This window comes from Ailuropoda melanoleuca, chromosome 7 (assembly GCF_002007445.2).
Source record: "Ailuropoda melanoleuca isolate Jingjing chromosome 7, ASM200744v2, whole genome shotgun sequence".
Lineage (NCBI taxonomy): Eukaryota > Metazoa > Chordata > Mammalia > Carnivora > Ursidae > Ailuropoda > Ailuropoda melanoleuca.
In genome coordinates, this window is record NC_048224.1 from 46,937,013 (window position 1) to 46,959,901 (window position 22,889).

At 40.8% G+C, this 22,889-nt stretch overlaps 1 protein-coding gene across 1 annotated transcript in view; it reads right to left on the minus strand.

Moving 5' to 3' along the window:
• Positions 1–16,826: 16,826 nt before the first annotated feature.
• MEGF9 (multiple EGF like domains 9) overlaps positions 16,827–22,889 on the minus strand; it is an 81,682-nt gene continuing 75,619 nt past the window's right edge. The window contains exon 6 of the mRNA XM_034664407.1: positions 16,827–21,792. Coding sequence (XP_034520298.1) covers positions 21,341–21,792 — 452 coding nt within the window. The 3' untranslated portion in view covers positions 16,827–21,340. The remainder of the gene's footprint in view (positions 21,793–22,889) is intronic.

The window sequence follows — 22,889 nt, forward strand, 5'->3', positions numbered from 1 at the left end:
AAACTGAGGCCCAGAGAGAGGAAATGCATCGCCCAAAGGCCTGCACAGTAAGTTTGTCAACAGGAGCCACACCCAGGGCTCCTGACAACCAGATCAGGGGTCTCCATAACCCTGGCTGTCCTTCCTAACGCACAGAGCAACCACCAAACACAGAGATAATTTTGAAGCCAACCTTCATCTGGGTGTTGCTACCTTCTCCTGCGGGCTGTCGGCAGAATCCTGGATGAAAATAACTTGAAAAGATGGGGGAGTGGGTAGATGGTGACTTTCCCTATAATCGGGTACAAGTCCTCCCTTGGCCTCAGTTTTCTCCTTCTAAATGTAAGTGCACTATCCAAAAGAGCCCTTCTTTAATCCTCTAATGCAAAGCAAGTCGTTTCTTGTATTCTTAGCAACCCATATTTTTCTTTTGTGGCACTTGACCACATTTTGCAATTATGTATTTCTGTGTTTTTTAAAAAAATCTTTCTTTTACTCTAGACTGGAAACCCCATGAGGACAGATACTATGTTCTGAATTGTTCACTGCTATATCCCCAACACTATGCCCGCCACCCGGAAGGTGTTTTAAAATATGCATTGAATGAACGATTCAATCAATCTGGGAAGTGGGGGCTAATGCCTATTTTGCAAGGTTTTTATGAGAATTACCTGAGATACCTCTAGCAGTAACTGTCAACAATAATCCCACAAATCCCTCCCCCACCCCTTTATTAGCTTTCATGAAGTCTAAAAATTCATGGTCCTGCACCTGTCCCTCTTCCTTACCCAGTTCACCCACCCCTGAATCAGCAATAAAACAGCCCAAAAGAGAGAGTGGGCAGGAACTAGTTGGCACATCAGACACCCCGACCCAGGGAAGGGACAGTCCTTGATGCCCTGGAACGGTGCTAAGTTCAACCAGAGAGATGAGTGTGTCCAAAAGCCGGCAAGCTGGAGGTGTCAGGATGCCTGCCCTGGTTCTGCCACCAACTCTCTGTGGTCTTTCCAGACCATTCCTCTGGGCCTGTTTCTCCACCTCTGAAATAAGAAGGTTGGACTAGATGGGTGTCTCAGGACCTCCCAGCTCTGGAGGCGAATTCTTTGTGTTTCTTTCAAAACTACAAACACACTGCCAACTCTGTTCTGGTGAGGGAGGCTGAGTCACGAATCATCACTTCCCAAATGAAGGCACTAACTTTCCATCCAGCAGATGGAAGCTCTTGAGGAAAGAAATGAGGACGAGGACATACACATTTTGAGCATCTCTCATGTATTACCTGTGTCCAGCATATCTCATGTACCACCTCCCTGAACTCTCACAACGGTCCTCTGAAGTACGTACAACTGTTATCCCCGTTTTACTCACAGATGAGAAGACGGAGACCAAAAGAGGTAAAAATATCTCACTCCAGGTCTCATTGCTGGTAAGTTGCAGGGCTGGGATTGGAGCCCAGGTCCCTCTAAACTCCGATGCCCTAATTGTTTCAGGTAGCCTGTCTTTCCTACCTGCTTGGTTTTCTGCACTTTAGAATTTAGGATTAAGAGGTGAAGTCTACATCCAGACAACAGGATTTCAGTGATGTGTTCACCAGACTCTAGTCCTTGGGTAGCTGCTGCAAGGTGGCCACAAGGCAGATCTTAGTGTGGGCAGTATGATTGCAGGACTGAAAGTCAGGGCGCCTAGATTCGGATTCTGAAAAATCCTCCGACTTTTCCTGTGACTGGGGTCCCTTCCCCTTGCTCCTTCTTGGTTTTCCCATGTGTAAAATGGGGCAGATCATGCTGAGCTCCCACAGTTGCCTTGTCTAACTAGATACGTTGAAAACTATAAAGCAGAAAGAGCCTGTGAGGAGCTCTCCTTATGGTGAATATATTGCCCTGTCCTGCAAATGACTACGTTCCTGGATGGTGGGCTAAACCCTTTAGTGAACNAACTAGATACGTTGAAAACTATAAAGCAGAAAGAGCCTGTGAGGAGCTCTCCTTATGGTGAATATATTGCCCCTCCTGCAAATGACTACGTTCCTGGATGGTGGGCTAAACCCTTTAGTGAACCTGGAAACTGAAAATAGAATCAATTGACAACGGAGAGCCCATTTGGGAAGTTGTTTTTCCCATTTTCTTGGTCAGGGACGAACCCTTTGCCCCATCTCTGTCTCACCAGGGCCTTTCTTTCTGCCAGGCCTGGAGATGACGTCACTCCCACCAGCTGTTTGGGCTGTCTGGCTCCATCTCCTTGACAACAGTCACCCAGCCACAAAGCTGACATTATTATTCTGTTGGGCAAGGTCAGAGCAAATGGCTGGGAGGAAGTAGCTTGCAGCCAGATGTTTCTCATTAGGGTAGAACCCTCCTGAAGTTTGAGCAGCTCAAGCATCTCATCAAGACACATGAGCTGCCACTACCGGCAGCAAGAATAACTTTGTAACATCAATACTTACACCATTTCATTTTATCCTCATCACTGTGAAGTAGATTGGAGTGAGTGCCCTAGTCTATAGATGAGGAAAGAAAGGATCAGGGAAGGGAAGAGACTTCCCAAAGGCATTCTTTTCTTCTTTCCTTCTCTCTTCCTTTCCTTCTATTTTTCTTACCTTTTCATTTAGAAATAATTTCAGACTTAGAAAAAAAAGTTGCAAAAATAGTGCCAGGAATTTCCCATATAGCCTTCACCCAGCTTTCTAATATATTAACATCTGACATAACCATAGCACCACTGTCAAAAATAAGAAATCACATTGATATGGTACTGTTGGCTACAGACCCTATTTAAATTTAATAAGTTTGCCCTTTCCCTGGACCCAATCCAGGATTCCATACTGCATCTGGTCATACTCCCTCNCACTGTCAAAAATAAGAAATCACATTGATATGGTACTGTTGGCTACAGACCCTATTTAAATTTAATAAGTTTTGCCCTTTCCCTGGACCCAATCCAGGATTCCATACTGCATCTGGTCATACTCCCTCCTGACTCTCCTCCGGTCTGTGACAGTTCCTCTGTCTTTGGATTTCGTGACATTGACACCTGAGGAAAGTTCGTGCCTGTTACTTGATAGAATGTTCCTCAGTTTGGGTTCACATGGTGTTTCCTCATGATTGAACTCAGAGGTTGTGCGCTTGGGGCACGAACGCCACAAAAGTGAGGCTGTGCCATTCTCAGGGTATCAGGAGGCGGATGATGTCCTTATGTCTCATTCATTGGCGATATCAACCGTGATCCTGGCGAAGGTGGTATCTGCCAAGATTCTCCATGGCAGGGTTATGATGTTTCTTTTTGTCATTAGTTAAGAGTCTTGGGAGGTGATAGTTGAGACCATGCAAATATCCTGCTTTTCATCAGACTTCCACCCACTAATTTTAGCATCCAAGGGTAATGCCTTCCTAAAACACTGATGACCGTGTATTCACCAGTTGGTGATTTACTATTTGAATCTTTCCTTCTATATATATTTTTAAAGATTTTATTTTTAAGTAATCTGCACCCAATGTGGGGCTGGAAGTNACCAGTTGGTGATTTACTATTTGAATCTTTCCTTCTATATATATTTTTAAAGATTTTATTTTTAAGTAATCTCTGCACCCAATGTGGGGCTGGAAGACACAACCCCAAGATGAGGAGTCGCACGCTCCACCAACTAAGCCAGCCGGGCGTCCCTGCTTCTGTATTTTTTAACTGGAATTCTACTGGAAGAAAGAGCTTTCCCTTCTCCCTCACTTAGTTAATTATTGAAATCCATATGGACTTGAGGGTGTTCGCTTTATTTGATGGCCTATAATCCATTACTATCCTTATTTCTTTTGTTATACAAATTGTCCTAGATTTGGCCAAGCCGCTTTTCTACTACATAGGTGTGCCAAGTTCCAGACCCAGGTCTGACTGGTCCCAAGGCCAGAAGAACCAGCAGAATTTCTAGCACGTCACCCCAGCCCCTTGCGCTCAGGAGCTCTTCCCAGTCAGCCCTCCCCATCAGCAGTCCTTAAGTACCGACTGTCTTCTCCATAGCATGCTGGGTTACTAAGCTAGTGATGCCATCTGGGCCCAAACGAATCCCAGGCTGTCCACAGAGTCAGTGCTCAATGCCAGTCTGTCAAATTCACTTCAAGTCCTGACTTTTGATTCAAGATGGAAAGAGGAACGAGAAACACTCCATAACAAGGGAATAGCAGGTAAAAAAAAGTAACACACATGAGCAGGATATGACCGTAGACCTGCCAATTCAATGTTNCACCGGGACCACGCCCTGAGCCGAAGGCAGACGCTTAACCGCTGTGCCACCCAGGCGCCCCCAGGCCTGCTTTCTTATTTGTAAACTCAGTGCATCAGACTGCAACACTGAGGGCCCCTTTGGCTCTGAAGTTCCGTGAATAACTGATATGAGTTACCGTGTACTGATGAGCACTTTCTATGTGCCAGACATGTGTTAATAACATTCTATCCAATCCTTACATTAACCGTACGCAACAGGGACAGATTATACTCCAGTTTTACAGTTGACAAAACTGAGGCTCAGACAGAAGAGGGATTTGCCTGGTCACACAGCAGTGAGTGGAGGAGATGGGAGCTGAACCCAGATGAACCCAGCGCTTCATTCGAAAGCCCATGCTCTTAATCATGAAGCCGCGAAGCCGTGACGCCTTTCACTGAGTTCCTGCTCCCCCTGCCTTCAGAAGCTGGTGAAAATGCATAATTAAAAATCACAGTGAGGGGCACCTGGGTGGCTCAGTCGTTAAGTGTCTGCCTTCGGCTCAGGGCGTGATCCCGGCGTTCTGGGATCGAGCCCCACATCAGGCTCCTCCGCTATGAGCCTGCTTCTTCCTCTCCCACTCCCCCTGCTGGTGTTCCCTCTCTCGTTGGCTGTCTCTCTCTCTGTCAAATAAATAAATAAAATCTTTAAAAAAAATAAAAATAAAAATCACAGTGAAACATCTTCAATACTTTGCTGGCCTAAGAAAACTAACAGTAAGATTCTAAGGGCACAAAGAGAAGAAACCGAGTCATTCTGACTGAGAGGTTGGGGAAAGGCATTTTAGAAGCAAGATCCGTTCCTGCAAGAGAAAATACAAACTTGTTCACATCGTATGTGCACAAGGCCCTCACTTTTTAAGTCCAGCAGAAATAAAATCACCATTTGATACAGCTCTATTTACAAAGCCCATATCACATTTTTCACCCCTTGATTCTTTCTCACACACAAACAAGTTTGTTACCCTTTATGAATAAGGACATTGAAGCTGCAGACATGAACCAGTTTTCCCAAAGTTACACAGCAAAACTAGTGACAGAGAAAGGAACTTGGACCTCAATCTCCCAGTTCCCAAAAGCTGATAATTCTGAGCTTTTTGAAAACTTACAAAGGGCCTACCTATACCCCAAATCAAAATCTCCCATAATTGATATCCTCAGCACCGCAGCCAGATCCCCATGTGTCTAAACCCAGAGGCTGGCTATTAGAGAGTCAAAGGCTTTGGGAAAATTATCCAGGGAGAGCTTTCCAGCATCCTTCCCAGCTGCACATCTGAATATGTAAAGTAGCAATAGCTGTAGGCAAGAAAAGATCACGGAATAAATCAACTGTCTGAACATCTTGCAGCTTAAAAGTAGCACAGAACGTCTTGATTGTAAGTTACAGGCGGTGGTGGGAGACTGCCCCCATCCCTTAAATGCAGTGACTTTCTACTGAGAGAGCAGGTCAGGATGTAGGGAAGGAGGACCACAGGTAGGTGGCCACAGGACTTACTTCCTCCAAGGGATGAATGTAAGGCCCTTTTGGCTTCGCTTCTGTCTCCCCCATCCCCACTCCTCCCCCCCACCTGGTCAGGCCACCAGCTACACTGTGTAGGGTGTGTTCTGTTGGAGACACCCAGCCAAAGGACAAGTGGAGGCTGAAGTCCAGTCTATCTGCTTGCCAACCTGTGGGTTCTGTTTCCCAATATGAATCCATTCCAAAGAAGAGGCATCCTTTCCTGACTTGCCCAAAGGAACTTAGTATATGTGTGGCTCTTAGTATATGTGTGGCCTCTTTGTCACCCTTAACTGACACTTTAACACCTTCATTTAATAGTGTGATGATCTCTTTCTTTTCAGACAAAAAGGTGAGGAGCGTATTATAAGGAAATACAGTTAATTCCNTGAGGAGCGTATTATAAGGAAATAAAGTTAATTCTTTACCCAGGTCCCATACCTGTTCACATTGCTACCTTTTCCTTCTAATTAAGGAAATTCAAAACATAGCTGTCACCAGTCTGATTCTTGCTCCGGAGTATAAAGGCCTCTCCATTTCAGACAACTCCTTTGGAGATTAATGGTCCGTTGGAGGCTATACAATTTGCTTAATTACCCCCAAATTATTATCTCAACTAAAACAGAATCTTAATAGACAACCATTAATGTCTCTATCCTTGTCCGGAAGAATCTCATCTCTTGGCAAAAATAGCTTCTTCAAATGAAACTGGATAATCCCCTCGCATGGTGATTAAAGATAACAATGGTTCATTTAGAAAATGTTTGGAGGAAATTAAAAAGCTCAGCGATAGCCTCTTGGTTCTGCAAGCTACTAAAAATAAAGGCAGGGAGCGGAGGGCACCCAAAGCATCCATATATCAGACTGAGGTTACTTCCTACGCAGTCAGCACGCGCCAACATGTGGGAGGCTGTACAATACAGCGAGTGGGTGGGATCGCTGTCTTACGGAAGGAATGAGCTTGGTCAGCACCATTTGGCGGGAGGAAATCCTGGGCTGTTTATTTCCAGGGTCACCCCCCAAAACATTCCTGCTTAAAAGTGACTTGGTGCTGCCCCAAATAACCGTCCGCTTGGGTTTTGGTTCAGGCTTTCATTAATTTGAAGCCTTTACGACCTGCAGTATACTTATGTGTCTCCATCATGTTCACCAGTATAAAAACGGTAATACAGTTGATTGGCTCGTTCATTTACCAATATTTATTGAGCTCTTTTTGGTACCTCGGCCTGTGCTCAGCAATGGGATTAAACAGAAAAAGATGGTCCAGCAATCAAATTGAACAGATAACTTGAGAGTAGACAGAGTCCCATCATCATTTTCTTCTTCATCATCATCATCTTGATCATGAATCAATGTTGGATTTGGTCCAGTGCTTTTTCTGTATCTACAGAGATGATCGTCCTCTAATTTTTTTTCCCGTCTATGTGAATTACATTGATGGATTTTCATACGTTGTACCAACCTTGCATTCATGGGATAAATCCCAGGAAGTTCTATCTTTTTAATATTTCATTGTATTTAGTTTGTTTAAATTTTCTTAGAAATATTCATACCCATGCTTGTGAAGGATATCGGTCGGTAGTTTTCTTGTGATGCCTTTGTCTAGTTTTGATATCAGGGTAATGCTAGAATGAGTTGGGAGATATTTATGTAGAATTAATATTATTTCTTCTTTAAATGTTTCACAGAATTCACCAGTGAAGCTATCTGAATCTGGATTTTTTTTTTTTTGGTAGGAAGTTGCTAAGCACAAATTCTGTTTTCTAATAGATATTATCTATTGCTTTTTGAGAGAGTTTTGACAGTCTGTGTCTTTCAAGGAATCTGTATGTTTTGCCTATGTCATCAAGTTTATTGGACTTTGTGGAGAGCAAGATGGAGTCACTCGTCAAGCAGGGGTCAAGCAGGGATGCAGGCAGGGAAGACCAGATATCGCCGAGACCAGCACCAGCTGATGGCACACTCAGAACTGGTCACAAGCAGAAACAGATCTGCAAAGGCCCAAGTCTGATTAAATCCCTTTAAAAAGGGGGGATTTTTGTAGCAAACTGTCAGACCCCTCAGACACTGACTCCTCTGTGTCTGACCACTTCAAAAAGCAGCTGCAGCTGAGAGTTCTGCCCCACTGATCCCCAAAAAGAGCTGAGATCCTTCCCTGCTTGAGCATAATAAGCAGTGAGGCCTGAGAATGGGCCTGGACAGGACCAAGGCCTTATCTCAAACTCCACATCCATGGACTGACTCCACATTTGGTTCTTGAACTTCCTACCCCTGTGCTATCTTGTTTGTGGTGTGACTTGTCTTGTGTTGTGCTTTGTGTGATGTGTGAGAAGCCACGTTAAACACCCTAGTGAAATGTCACTGGGTCTGGAATCCTGAACCTGCTTTATCATTATGTTAACCTTGCTTTACGCCTGAAGAAAGCCGACATTGTGGGAAGGCACAACTCGCGTGTGTGCCTTGCTAGCGTGCTCGTGACAGCCTCAACTTCCCTCATGTCAACTTCCCTTTAATGTCAGTAGGATCCGTAGTGATAGCCCCTCTCTCATTCCTGATATTGGTTCTGTGTGTATCTTCTTTCTCTCTTTTTAAAATTTTCCAGGTTGCAAGTTTATCAATTTTATTTGGATTTCTCAAAGAAGTTCCATGGATTTTCTCTGTTGTTTTCTTTTGTATTTATTTTTGCCTTTATCTTGGTTATATTTTATCTTCTGTTTATTTGGGGTTTATTTTACTCTTCCTTTTCTAGTTTTTTTTTAAAGATAATTGATTTGAGATCATTCCTCTTTTCTAATTAAACATTCAGTGCTCCTAATTTCCCTCCACGCACTGCCTCAACTGCATCCCACAAGTGTGAAATGTTGCGTTTTCATTTTAATTTAGTTTAAGATATTTTGTTTTCTTCATTTTTCCTTGGACCTATGTGTTATTTAGAAGTATGTTAGTTTTAGAAGACTTCAAAATTTTCCAGCCATATTTCTGTTACTAATTTCTAATTCCATTGAGGTCAGAGATCATATTTTGTTGATTTGATTTTTTTTTCTTGATTTGTAAGACTTACTGGGGGATGTCTGGCTGTCTCAGTTGGTGGAGCATGCGACTCTTGAGCTCAGGATTGTGGATTCAAGACTGATGTTGGGTGTGGAGCCTACTTAAAAAATAAATAAATTTTTAAAAATTTGTAAGACTAATTTTATGGCTCAGTGTATGGTGTATCTTAGGAAATGTTCCATGTGCTGTTGAAAAGAACGTTTATCATGCTATGTTGTTGGGTGTGTCTGTTTCCGTGAAGGTCAAGTTGGTGATAGTGTTGTTCACATGTTCTATATCCTTACGGGTTTTCTGTCTCCTTGTTATATGCGTTGACAGAGGGGTTGCAATCTCCAACTGTAATTATGTGGTTTTGACTATTTCTCCTTTCGGTACTATCAGTTTTTGCTTCACATATGCTGACACTCTGCTATTAAGTGCATAAACATTTAGGAGGCTCTGATGATTTATTTTTTTACCATTAGGAGATAAAATGTAGTGTAGGTTCGTTTCCTTTATCTCTTTTGTTTGTCCGGATCGCTGGGAAGATTATACACATGTCAGGTCTCTAACACGTGTTTTTGTTTTGTTTAATCTTTTCAACTAAAAAAAAAAAATGTTCACCGATTTCTCCCATCCCTTCACCTCTTGCAACCACCAATCTGTGCTCTGTATCTGTGAACTTGGGTTTTTTCTTTTTCTTTTTCAGATTCCACATATAAGGGAAATCCTGTATACTTGTCTTTCTTTGTCTGACTTATTTCACTTAGCATAATGCCCTTGAGGTCCATCCATGTTGAGGCAAATGGCAAGATTTCGTTTTTTATAGCTGAGTAATATCCCACTGTGTGTGTGTATGTATATGTATGTGTGTAGATAAACAGATGATAGATAGATAGATAGATAGATAGATAGATAGATAGATAGATATAGTTAAATAGATAGATCACAATTTCTTTGTCCATTCACCCATCAATGAACACTTAGGCTGTTTCCATTTCTTGGCTATTATAAATAATGCTGCAGTGGGGGCGCCTGGGTGGCACAGCAGTCAAGCGTCTGCCTTCGGCTCAAGGCATGATCCTGGCATTATGGGATCGAGCTCCACATCAGGCTCCTCTGCTGGGAGCCTGCTTCTTCCTCTCCCACACCCCCTGCTTGTGTTCCCTCTCTCGCTGGGTGCCTCTATCTCTGTTGAATAAATAAATAAAATCTTTAAAAAAAATATGAGAGTGCAGATATCTTTTTGAGTTAGTGTTTTCATTTTCTTAAGATATACACTTAGAAATGGGATTGCTGAATCATATGGTAGCTCTATTTTTGATTTTTTTGGAGGAAACTCCATACTGTTTTCCATAGTGATTGCACCAATTTACTTTCCCACCAACAGTGAACAAGGGTTCCTTTTTCTCCACTTCCATGTCAACACTTGTTATTTCTTGTCTTTTTGATACTAGCCATTCTGACAGGTGTGAGGTGCTACCTAATTATGGCTTTGAGTTGCATTTCCCTGATGATGAGTCATGTTGAGCACATTTTCATGCATCTGGTGGGCATCTGTACGTCTTCTTTGGAACAATGTCTGTTCAAATCTCCTGCCCATTTTTTAATTGAATTTTTTTTTTTAGCTATTGAGTTGTATGAGATTTTGTATATTGTGGATATTAGCCCCTTATCAGATATATGATTTGCAATTATTTTCCTCCCGTTTAGTAGGTTGCCCTTTCATTTTTGTTAATGGTTTCCTTTGCTGTGCAGAACCTTTTTAGTCTGTGTAGTCCCACTTGTTCATTTTTGCTTTTGTTGTCTTTGCTTTTAAGGTCAGATTCAGAAAATCATCACCAAGACCTTACCACCTATATTTCCTTATACTTTTATGGTTTCAGGTCTTACGTCGAGTCCTTAATTCATTTTGAGTTAATTTTTGTGTACAGTATAAGATAGTGGTCCAGTTTCATTCTTTTGTATATGCCTATCCAATTTGCTCAGCACCATTTATTGAAGACACTGTCCTTTTCCCATTGTATATCCTTGGTTCTTCGTTGCTGTAAATTAATTGACCATATATGTATGGGTTTATTTCTGGACTTTATATTCTTTTCCAGTGATCTATGTGTCTGTTTTTATGTAAATACCATACTATTTCATTACTGTAGCTTTGAAATATAGTTTGAAATCAAGGAGCATGATGGCTCCAGCTTTGTTCTTCTTTCTCAAGATTGCTTTGGCTAGTCAAGGTCTTTTGTGATTCCATACAAATTTTAGGATTATCTGTTCTGTTTCTGTGAAAAATACCACTGGAATTTTGGTAAAGATTACATTGATTCTGTGCATTGATTTGGGTAGTATGGACATTTTAATAATATTAATCCTTCCAAACCATGAACGTGAAATATTTTTCCATTTATTTGTGTCTTCCTCAGTTTCTTTCATTAATGTCTCATGCTTTTCAATATATAGGCCTTTTACCTCCTTGGTTAAATTTATTCCTGGGTATTTTATTCTTTTTGATGCAATTGCAAATGAGTCTTGCTTTCTTAATTTCTCTGATAGTCCATTATTAGTGTAAAGAAATACAACAGATTGATTTTGTATCCTGCAACTTTACCAAATTTGTTTATTTGTTCTCACGGTTTTCTTAATGGAGTCTCTAGGGTTTCCTATATATAATATGATGTCATCTTCAAATAGTGACTTTTATTTCTTCCTTTCCAATTTGGTTATCTTTTATTTATTTTTCTTGCCTAATTGCTCTGGCTAGGACTTCCAATACTATATTAAATAAAAGTGGCGAGAGTGAAGATCCTTGTCCTGTTCCTGATCTTAGAGAAAAAGCTTTTCACTGTTGAGTGTGATGTTAGATGTGGATCTGTCATATATGGCCCTAATTATGTCAAGGTAGTTTCCCTCTATACCCACTTCGTTGAGAGCTTTTATCATAAATGGATGTTGAATCTTGTCAAATGCTTTCTCTGCATCTATTGAGATGATCATATGATTTAAAACAATTTTTTTAAAGTAATCTCTACATCCAACATGGGGCTGGAACTCATGACCCCTAGAGCAAGAGTTGCATATTCTACCAACGGAGCTAGCCAGGTGCCCCTTTGATCATATGATTTTTGTACTTCATTTTGTTAATCTGGCCTATCCCATTGCCTGATTTGTGAATGTTGAACCATCCTTGCATCCCTGGAATAAATCCCATTGGATCTTGGTGTGTGATTCTTTCAATGTATTGTTGAATTCAGTTTGCTAAATTTTTTTTTGAAGATTTTATTTATTTATGTGACAGAGAGACAGCCAGCGAGAGAGGGAACACAGCAGGGGAGAGGGAGAGGAAGAAGCAGGCTCCCAGCTGAGGAGCCCGATGTGGGACTCGATCCCGGAATGCTGGAATCACACCCTGAGCCAAAGGCAGACACTTAATGACTGAGCCACCCAGGCGCCCCTCAGTTTGCTAATATTTTGTTGAGAATTTTTGTATCTATCTTCATCAGGGATATTGGTCTGTAATTTTCTCTTCTTGTGGCATCCTTGTCTAGTTTTGGTATCAAGGTAATGCTGACCTCATAACATGTTTGGAAGAGCTCCCCCCTCTACTGTTTCTGGAAGAGATTGAGAAGGATTGGTATTAATTCTTCTTTGGATGTTTGGCAGAGTTCACCCAGAATTTGTTTGCTGGAAGGTTTTTGATTACTGATTCAATCTCCTTGCTAGTAATTGGGCTGTTCAGATTTCCTATTTCATTACGATTCTGTCTTGGTAAATTCCATGTTTCTTTTTTTAAAAATTTTTTATTATGTTATGTTAGTCACCATACAGTACATCATTAGTTTTTGATGTAGTGTTCCATGATTCATTGTTGCGTATAACACCCAGTGCTCCAGGCAATACGTGTGCTCCTTAATACTGGCCAAATTCCATGTTTCTAAGAATTTATCCATTTCTTCCAGGTTGTCCAATTTGTTGGCATATAATTGTTCATAGTAGTCTCTTAGAATCTTTTGTATTTCTGTGATATCAGTTGGAACATTGTACTTTTTTTTAAAGATTTTATTTATTCGACAGAGATAGAGACAGCCAGCGAGAGAGGGAACACAAGCAGGGGGAGTGGGAGAGGAAGAAGCAGGCTCTCAGCAGAGGAGCCTGACGTGGGGCTCGATCCCATAACACCGGGATCACGCCCTGAGCCGAAGGCAGACGCTTAACCGCTGTGCCACCCAGGCGCCCCATGGAACATTGTATTTTTGGTACAGGTATCACAAGTTATGGTATTTCCCTCCAAACATTTTCTGTATTATTATTTTTTAAGATTTTATTTATTTATTTGACAGAGAGGCAGCCAGCAAGAGAAGGAACACAAGCAGGGGGAGTGGGAGAGGAAGAAGCAGGCTTCCCAGTGGAGCAGGGAGCCCAATGAGGGGCTTGATCCCAGGACTCTGGGATCACACCCTGAGCGGAAGGCAGACACTTAACGACTGAGTCACCCAGGCACCCCTGTATTATTTTTTCAACATAGTTGTAATCATGTTGTATCCACCAGTTCATATCCTGTTGAAAATTTTCACTGTGAAATGTAACACATATACCAGAGTATATGTGTGTTTGTGCATATACACACACAGTATTAAAAAAGAATACATTAAAAAGGCCATGTACACACACACACTTCTTAAGGACATTACTCGTACCTTTGAGGTCATCTCTGCATCCCCCTCTCTTTTCCAAAGTTATCTTCACTTGTATTAATTATTCTCTTGTTTTTCTTTATAGTTTTCCCATATGTGTACGTATTTTTAAACAATATATTCCATTTCCCATTTTGGGCCATTATATAAAAGAAATTATATTGTATACATTCTATACAGCTTGCTTTTTTTTTCTTGGCATTATGTTTTTGAGATTCATCCATATTGGTATATAGCTATAATTCATTCGTTTTTGACTACTGCATAAAATTCTGTTCATGTATTTGGATACACCACAATGTATCCATTCTTCTACTGACAGACAATTGGGGTGGTTTCCAGTTATTTTCCTATAACAAATGATGCCGCAGTGAAGAATTTGAAGTGTGGGTCCTGGTGCACATACATAAGAGTTTCTCCAGACTGTATACCAGAGGTGGAATTGCAGGCACACCCTCAAAATACCCTGTTTTCTTCACTAAACCTTGATTCTGTTTTTAGTCATTCCTCCTAATTCTTTTTAATGCTTGCATTTTATCTCTACAGGTTCATGCACTAAGCCACATCTCTATTGTTGACCATCTAGGGTTTGTCCCCTTTTTTTTTTAACTTTATATACACTCTGGGGTTAAAAAAATTTTTTTGCACAGAATTCTCTGCTTTTTAGGTCATTTCCTTATGAGGAATTCCCAGAAGTGGACTTCTTGAATCAAAGCTGTACTGATTCCCATCCAGTGGGAAGGTCTTTACTACTGAAATACACAGAGTAATCACCATCCAAGTAGTTGTTAATCCTTTGGGGATCATAGATCCTTCAGAGAATATGATCAAGGGTATGGACCTTTCCTCCAGAAAACACACGCACGTGCGCACATGCATACAAATTATTTGTATTCACAAACAAAGCAGAATGCTATTTCAAGAGTTTCTCAGACCCTCTGAAGTACATATGCTGATATCTCTATTAAATAAGATATACTGTGGTGCCTAATGAATATTTCTTATACTTCACCACGTAAGTTCCCATACCAGCTCCTGTATCTGTTAAGTAATTTTTTTTTTTTTAAGATTTTATTTATTTATTCGACAGAGACAGCCAGTGAGAGAGGGAACACAAGAAGGGGGGAGTGGGAGAGGAAGAAGCAGGCTCATAGCGGAAGAGCCTGACGTGGGGCTCGATCCCATAACGCGGAGATCACGCCCTGAGCCGAAGGCAGACGCTTAACCGCTGTGCCACCCAGGCGCCCCAGTAACTTTTGTTTTAAACCACAATTTCCTGAGCATCTACAATGTGCCAGCACCATGCCGGATACGAGAGATAGAAGAATAAATGTTCCTGGCTTCAAGGAATATAGAATCTACTGGGGAAGACATAAAATAACAAGTATTTCCAATAAAACATGTGCAATAGAGAAGCATACATTAGGCAAAATGGAGATACAAATTAAGGATTGATCAACTTTCCTTTATCAAGGAGTTGCAAAGAATGAATAAACATTCTCGAGGATGTTATAGGTAGGAGAAACAGTATTAGCAGAGGAAGAAAGGCATCCTATAACGTGGCACCTATAGGAAATTATACATGAGTCAAATATAGCTGGGTTAGAAGGGTAATGAATGTAAGGAAGGGTTGGGACGCTTCCTTATTTGAGACTGAGATTAAGAAAACAGTATGGACATAGAAGATGATAGTGGTGGGTCTGACAGCAGAAAGGAAACTGCAAAAGAAGATTTCCTCCCAAATACTTCCTTTTTTATCCCAAACCTACTCTTATTAAACACAAAGGAAAACATTTTGCCTGTTTTTTTGTGCAACCATCTGAAAGTTCAGTGCTCCATATCCAAAGTCTAAAACCTACTTATTAATACAAACAACACATGTAACAGTGTGATGGCTTTCATTTTGTAAGTGGAAGTATCAGAAAGCCAGTACTGAAAGTACTACAATAATTTCCTCATAAAATTGCCTTGAAAATCTAACTTACATGTAAAACTATGTCTGGTTAACATTCACTTAAAATATCTCTTCAGGGGTGCCTGGGTGGCTCAGCCGTTAAGCGTCTGCCTTTGGCTCAGGTCATGATCCCAGGGTCCTGGGATCGAGCCTCCCCAGTTGAGCTCCCCGCTCGGCAGGGAGCCTGCTTCTCCCTCTCACACTCCCCTTGCTTATGTTCCCTCTCCCGCCTGTCTCTCTCTGTCAAATAAATAAATAAAATCCTTAAATATATATATATATATCTTTTCAGCCTGTCAGTTAACACTTCTAATGCTATCATGTCACGAAAATCATTTTGTTGTTTTGAATTTAGCCTAACTTTTTAAATGTAACTAAGCATAATTGTTACTTTGAAGCACTGGTTTCATTATAATGGAAGATGTGAAATTTTTGTAAAACATACATATCTTATACTCCTCTGGAAAAGGAATACACCCAGTTCTGATAATCTAGACATCTTTGATGTCTTTGATGGACTTTCATCCAAAGTACAAATACAATACTATAAAAGTAATATTTCTGGCAATATTCCCTCTTGGTGTGCTGAGACTGTACATACATTTCCTTTCCTTTGAAATTTTAATTTGTTTAGTTACGTTTCAGGCCTGCTTACTCGTTTCCTTAAAGTAATACCCAAATCATATACATTATACACCTACATGTATAGAACCACATGCATAAAAATATAAGGTGCGAGTATAGAGTAATATGACTTGTTTTCTTGTGTGACTAGAAAAGAAAGGAGAAACGGGGTTTTGAAGTGTAAATATCAACCAGCTGAAGCTGAATAAACCAACTGAAGTTTATCAAGCGCTCAGCACAAAGGAACGCCTGACTTACTTTTGCTTTTTTTCAAAGTACTCCTTGGATCCTTAGATGGCATCCCATTAAACACCACTGAGCTTTGTCAAAATACAGGATCTTCAAGGGCACCTCAAAAAATAAAAGATGTACTCTTGTTGCAGGTTGTCTAATAAACAGAGAACATGGTTCCCTTCAGATTTATACTGAAGAAAGAAAAAATTTTATACGTATGAAAAAGAAATTCAAAAGGAACACGTTTTTTCTTTAAAATTTTTATGGGAATCCCAATGAATCTCATAGGGGACAGGCAAAAGCACAAACAAGGATATATGTTAACATACGCTTCCTCCCCCAACCCTGCCAGGGTGTTTTGTTTTGTTCTAAGAGGGGGAATCTTATGGCATTTTTTTCCCTAAGTGGAAAAACATTTTTAAAAGGGAGTTAAAACAAAAAGCATGGTCAATAAATGAAGGGTTCAAAGATTTTCCTGAATGGGTTTGAAAATAAATGCCCTGTGACATATATTAAAACACTTCCAACAACTCTGACCACATAAAAAAAGTAAAACAATGAATCTACAATAGGTACAAATTATATACATTTATTTTTTTAATAATTTTAAATAACACTCTTGTATAAATTCTTTTCATATATTCAAATCATACACAAATTTAGAAATGCATCATGAAGCCTAGTACAGCGTATGTAGGAGACATGTTTTTAAAATTTGTGTTAGAATTTTAGTGACATACAGATGAGTTTAATGTTTCAGAAACATTCCCTAATCGCTCGGGCTGACGTGTAATGCATGACAGAGCGCTTGTGCCTAGTGTGAGAACTCAGCTGCGGATCCTTCGGCTCTGGGCTAACGTGGCTCGCGTTGTCACCCCGGCTGCAGTCATTGTATACGCAGAAGTAACAAGTAAGAGAGGCTCCCAATTGCCTTTGAAAAAGCATCATTCAGCCACTGCCATTTTAACGATCCATAGCCTTCAGTCCGTTTGACGTTGTTTGACGTGTTTGGATGAACCGGTGTGTTCTTCCTGTTTTTTTCCCTCGTCATAGTCAGTGGCTCAGGGTTAACGAGGAAAATTGCCGCTAACCTTCCGTCACTCCCCTGCACACACCAATCTCCTGTTAGTTCCCAAACCCCATACTGTCCACGAAGATCATAATGGACCAAAAGTTCTTTGTGGGTGAGGCCAGAAATGCTCTCCTTGCTCTAACAGGTTACACTGGGTCGCTTTTTACTTCTCTGAACTTTTTGTCGGAGAGCTTTCCTTGAGATGCATAGATTCAACTCCTACCCACATACCTCAAAGTATAAGAACCAGGGAATGTTCATTACAAGTGCTGTTATGTTCACCGTGTGTCCTACAAAAAACAGAGGACCAGGGTGAATGATCTAATAGCCCCGTCCCAACTGAGGCTCTTAGGAAGACGTACTATTGCTTTAGCTCTCTGCCTCCGAAACAGCACGAGAAGGGCTAAATGTCCGGAAGGTACTCGCCGACCAAAATGAACGAATGGGGCAGTGAGTACTGCTTTAATGACCAATTTTCTGGGGGACGTTAGGGCTGGAGAGTAGCCATATAATCCGACACTTATACAAATCCTCTCTCCCCAGATCTCTCTCCTCCCATCCCACATCTGCTCCGTTCTCTCTTAAAATGCGGGTACCCCTAAGAGTAGTAACACATCAATCCACAGGACCCTAATATAAGTGAGCTTTAGTTTTTATTACCATTTTTCTCTATACCTGGAGAAAGACGTCTGGAAGCTTGACACTGCAGGGAAGGAGGGGAAAATAAGGGAAGACAGACGTAGTTAACAGCACTACCTAGGGCACCTGTCAGAAATGCATCAGGGCTTACGAAAATGAATGAATGAAGATACAATTATCAGTTAATAGTAGTATCTGTCATTTATCAGTAAGATTCACACTAGCCTTATTTGAAAATAAACACATTTCTAATCCTTATTTAAAATTCTTCCAGTATTATCTTTCTAAAGGACTGACGGGATCCTGGTGCTGAACACCGTAGTTCATGGGGGTCTTGCCTTCAGAGGAATGAATATTGTGTAATGCATATTCCCTACTAGTTTCCTAGTTTAATTTTGCTGGTAGATCACTTCATGATTGATTTTAATTCTAGAGCAAAATGATTTCCCCCAGCAAAAAGCAGGGGACACTAAAGAATATTTTTTAAAACAAATTTTAAGACCTTAATTTTTTTTTTTCCCACTGGGAAGAATTAAGAACATGACCTAGGAGATGTTAATAAGTATTTAGAGGTTAGTGTTCCTTGTAATTCAATGTTTGCAGTATCTCTTAAGGTCTGTTTCAAGAAATCTCTATATGGCCGGAATCTGGACTGTTTGGCTTTGGCTCTTAGACCCCGACAAACATTCCTGCTTTCTCTATTGGTTTAACTTCTACTTAACAATGGTTCTTCCTCATTGCCCTCAATCCCTCACGTCGAGGGGGTGGCAATCTGGGAGAGAGGCGGGTGTGTCAGTCTGCACACGTCCTTGCAATTGTGCAGTGCACAGTCTGTATGTGCATGGGGGAAGCTGCTGGGAAAGCAGATTTTCCCTCCCTGCTTGGAGAAGATTCTTTCACTTTAATGAAGCACAAAATGGTAGTTTTGTTTTCTTATCACCAGTACTAGCTTTAGATAGTAAGCCTCCTGTGTTCTTTCCACGAAATGATTCTTCACAGCTGTATGCCCCTAGACTATACCTTGCACTTACAGAAGTTAGAAACAGTCACAGACAGGACACTTCCCCGAGTCCTCTTTGTCTGGGGCTAGGCAGTTTCTGCACTGGCACATAGTGGAGAGAATATGTGCTTCGGTTAGGAGGCCCGATCCCAAGCCTAATAATGACGTATTGTATAGTCTTGAACAAGATATTTAACCTCATCTATAAAATGGGGACAATAATTACTTCCTCAGGGGGCTATGATGAGGAACAGAGGACATATATATAGAAAGGTGTTTTGTGGGGCGCCTGGGTGGCACAGCGGTTAAGCGTCTGCCTTCGGCTCAGGGCGTGATCCCGGCGTTATGGGATTGAGCCCCACATCAGGCTCCTCCGCTGGGAGCCTGCTTCTTCCTCTCCCACTCTCCCTGCTTGTGTTCCCTCTCTCGCTGGCTGTCTCTATCTCTATCAAATAAATAAATAAAATCTTTAAAAAAAAAAAAAAAGAAAGGTGTTTTGTGAACTGCAAAGGGCTATAGCAATATTCACTGATTTTAATATAATGTAATGTCACATAACCTCTACTCTCGTGAGCAACGGCCAAATATTCGGAACACCTCAGGTTACCAGAAGTAGATTATCTGTCTGTCCATCCTCCAGAACATCATCTCTAAAACCTGAGAAAACTTATGGGTCTCCTACAGAGGGATGACCAAATTCCATATTTTTCTTGGGGGAAGTTAGGCAAGGTTGTTAACGTGGATTTCCTAGGTCTGATCTAATAAATCTTTGTTTTTTTTTCTAACCACTTGACAGTTTGCCACTCCTCCTAGTAAATATCTATATCTGACTTCTGGCTGCTTTTCCTGGCTTGCTTAACCCACAATCTGTCAATATCATAACAGATGAGAGCAACAGTAGGTGGCCTCTAGGGAAAAACTGTGTATAAAATCAAGGACTAACTGTACCCACCCACCTCCAGAGCTACCCTCTAACCCGACAAGAAGCTCTGCAGGAAGATGGTACACACCTTGTGGCATATGGGTGATAAGCTATGTTCAAATGTAGAAGGTATTTTTTTTGAGGGGGTGGAGGAAGAATATAAATATTTCACAGGTATGGAGACAGGGGATCCCAAGCGATACGATGGCTTTTCTTTTGGAACTAAAATATTTCTAATTCCTTTGGAAGACTATCTCTTACATTTTGAGACTTTTTTTTTCATGGATATATTCTACATTAATCTATGGAAAATATGTAGACTGGCTAATGTCTAATCGGGGGAGTACTTTGGAGAGCACAGCCTCTGTCCCAGCTTAACAATCAATGACTTAAAAATCTATTGCTTGAATCTATAGTAAGTCAAAGGACATATAACTCTACTTTGAGACTGAGAATGGGAAAGAAAGGTTAGAAACATTCAACCTCTTATAAATTTCAACAGTGTCCAAAGAGGGACTAAAAATGACTGATGGTCACCAGAGTCCCAGCTCTAGCAATATTGCCATCTATGTTACGCTATTTAACCAATCCCCGTATTTTCTTTTTACAACACCATTAACTGCTGTACAAATAAATTCTAGATGATAAAATATGACATGATTTTTTTTTACAAATAGATACAAATACAATGTTGACCAGATATGCTACATTAACTATATACACCTTATTTCTCTAGAGGCAGGAAGAGTCCTTATTTTTAGACAATTCACCATTTACACTGACAGCCTAAGGAGGACCATCAACTTCCTGCTCCCAGATGTTGCCTTCCTCTTTCTACCATTAAAAGCTTATCCTGTGCTTTGATCCTATCACTGAGCAAGAATTGGGGAAGGAAAAATCAAGCCTTTCTAAAGATCTTCTTGAGACTTTCTGCCCCTATTTTAGAAACAGTTGAGATTGTTTATTGTGATACAGCCCAGACCTTAAGCTTTCTTCCGTGGTGTCTTTTAGCACAGTAAAAGGAATATCATCCCTGACTTTCCTTTTAAAAAAGGTGTCTCAGGAATGGAGATGAAGTCTTCCGGCAGTCCTTCCCCCTCCACTTCCATCCTGTTTCTGCTGGTTTGGTGAACACTTCCCCAGAAGTCTATTCAGAGGTCAAAGTAGATGTGGGCTGCACTGTAGGGTTCAGCCTTTCTATACTCCCATGTAGTTTGGTACAAAAATATACTTTACTACAAGTCCTTATTGACAGTAACTGTTTCAGATCTTCATGGGGGAAACTAAAAGTAACAGGCTAAGTGCATTACAAATTTGTACCTGAAAATTTCAGATGCACTCTATGCTTTTGCTTTCTCAGCAAATCTGCCCAGGCCTCATCTGGCCCAGGAGCTGATGGGGTCTTAGCGAGCGCTGTGGTCTAATAGTCCAGACAACGGTTCTAGCTCCTTAGGCCTTGTAGTTATGTATGGGTGTCGTCAGGGTCAGCTGCCCGTTGGGAGCCACTTCATTACCATCATCTTCCAAAAGTCCTGACACATCTGCATTGGGAATGCTGTCATGGTAGCTGCTGAAACTGATATTGTCTTCTTTCAGCTCGATGGTCCAAAAGGGGGCATTGAGTTTCCGGTTTTGGTACTCCCGGTACATATAGACAGCCCCCACAAATCCCATCAGTAGCACCACCACAATGATGATGACTGTCAAAATGATGATATTAAACTGGGTCCATGAAACGTCAGCTAAAGCTGATGTGCTGTTTTCAGCAGAGCTTACTGAAAAGATAGTCTGCAGGGTTGTGGGGGTAAATGTACTATTTATAACAGGGGTGGGCACTGATGTGGTCAAAGAGGCATTGGAAACCAAAATGGTAGAACCTTCAGGTGTTGGAACAATAACTTCTGAAAATAAAAACAGAGAATGAAATGTAAAAGACAAAATTATCCAGTTTTAAGAAACAATAAAAGAAATACACATGGGAGTGGAAGTTGATGTGGGATGCTGAGATGATATTCTGCTTTAAGGTAATGCAAGTTAAAAATAATTTTTAAAGAAATATAGTGGAAAGAATCAAGGTCTAGAAAGCTAGATTGTTACATCCATGCCTGTTCTCCAAAATGTATAATATTAAAATCTTTGGGAAAATTTTAATGTTGCAGTTTCCCATCCTTCTTGACTCTGGGATAGATTCATACAGATTCCTGCAAAGGCAGTAAATATGTCACTACTGAATCCTGAATCACTTGGTTAAAAGTGATAGGGATAAAAAAGCAATCATTTGAGCTAAAATAAGTTCAACGTGTCTGATGGCATTTCATAAGGGTGAAATGCTCTTCAAAGGCGGCAAAACAGAATAAGGAAAATAGTATCTCTAGTTACTTCTGAAAAACACAACTTAAAGGTCCAAATTGATGTCAGCCAAGGGAAAACACAGCCTTCCTTTGATCATATGTGTAGTGATTCTTCCTTTGTGTAGGTCGTAGACGATTTCATAATTAAAGAGCTAATACAGCACAGATCCGTAGAAATACCAAAGGCTTTGGAATCAGGTAGAACTGTGTGGCTATAGATAAGCAAGTGAATCTCGTTAACACTGAGGCTCCTCATCGGTAAAATGGGAACGATAACACCTACTTTGCGGAGTTCCTGGGGAGGGTTAGGGGAGAGAGGGCGCTATGGAGCGTTCCTGCATGTAATGTTCACAGGGCTTGGCCCACAGTAGGCACTTGATAAAATGGCTGCTGTTGTCATTATAATTTGTCACCACAGTCAGACACATTATTCTTTCCCCAGAAGAGGCAAGTTTTACATTACCTAGTAACTAATAAGAAAAATCATCATGGTTCTGTCAGCTACGTATGGACAAAGCATGTCTCCAAATGGGAAAGGGAACTGCGTGACAGGATCTCCAGGCTAGTGAAAGGGTTCAGTCTCCATCTTTTAGCCTTGATCACAATGGAATAAGGATATTAAGAAAATGGCAGAGGGACGACACCTG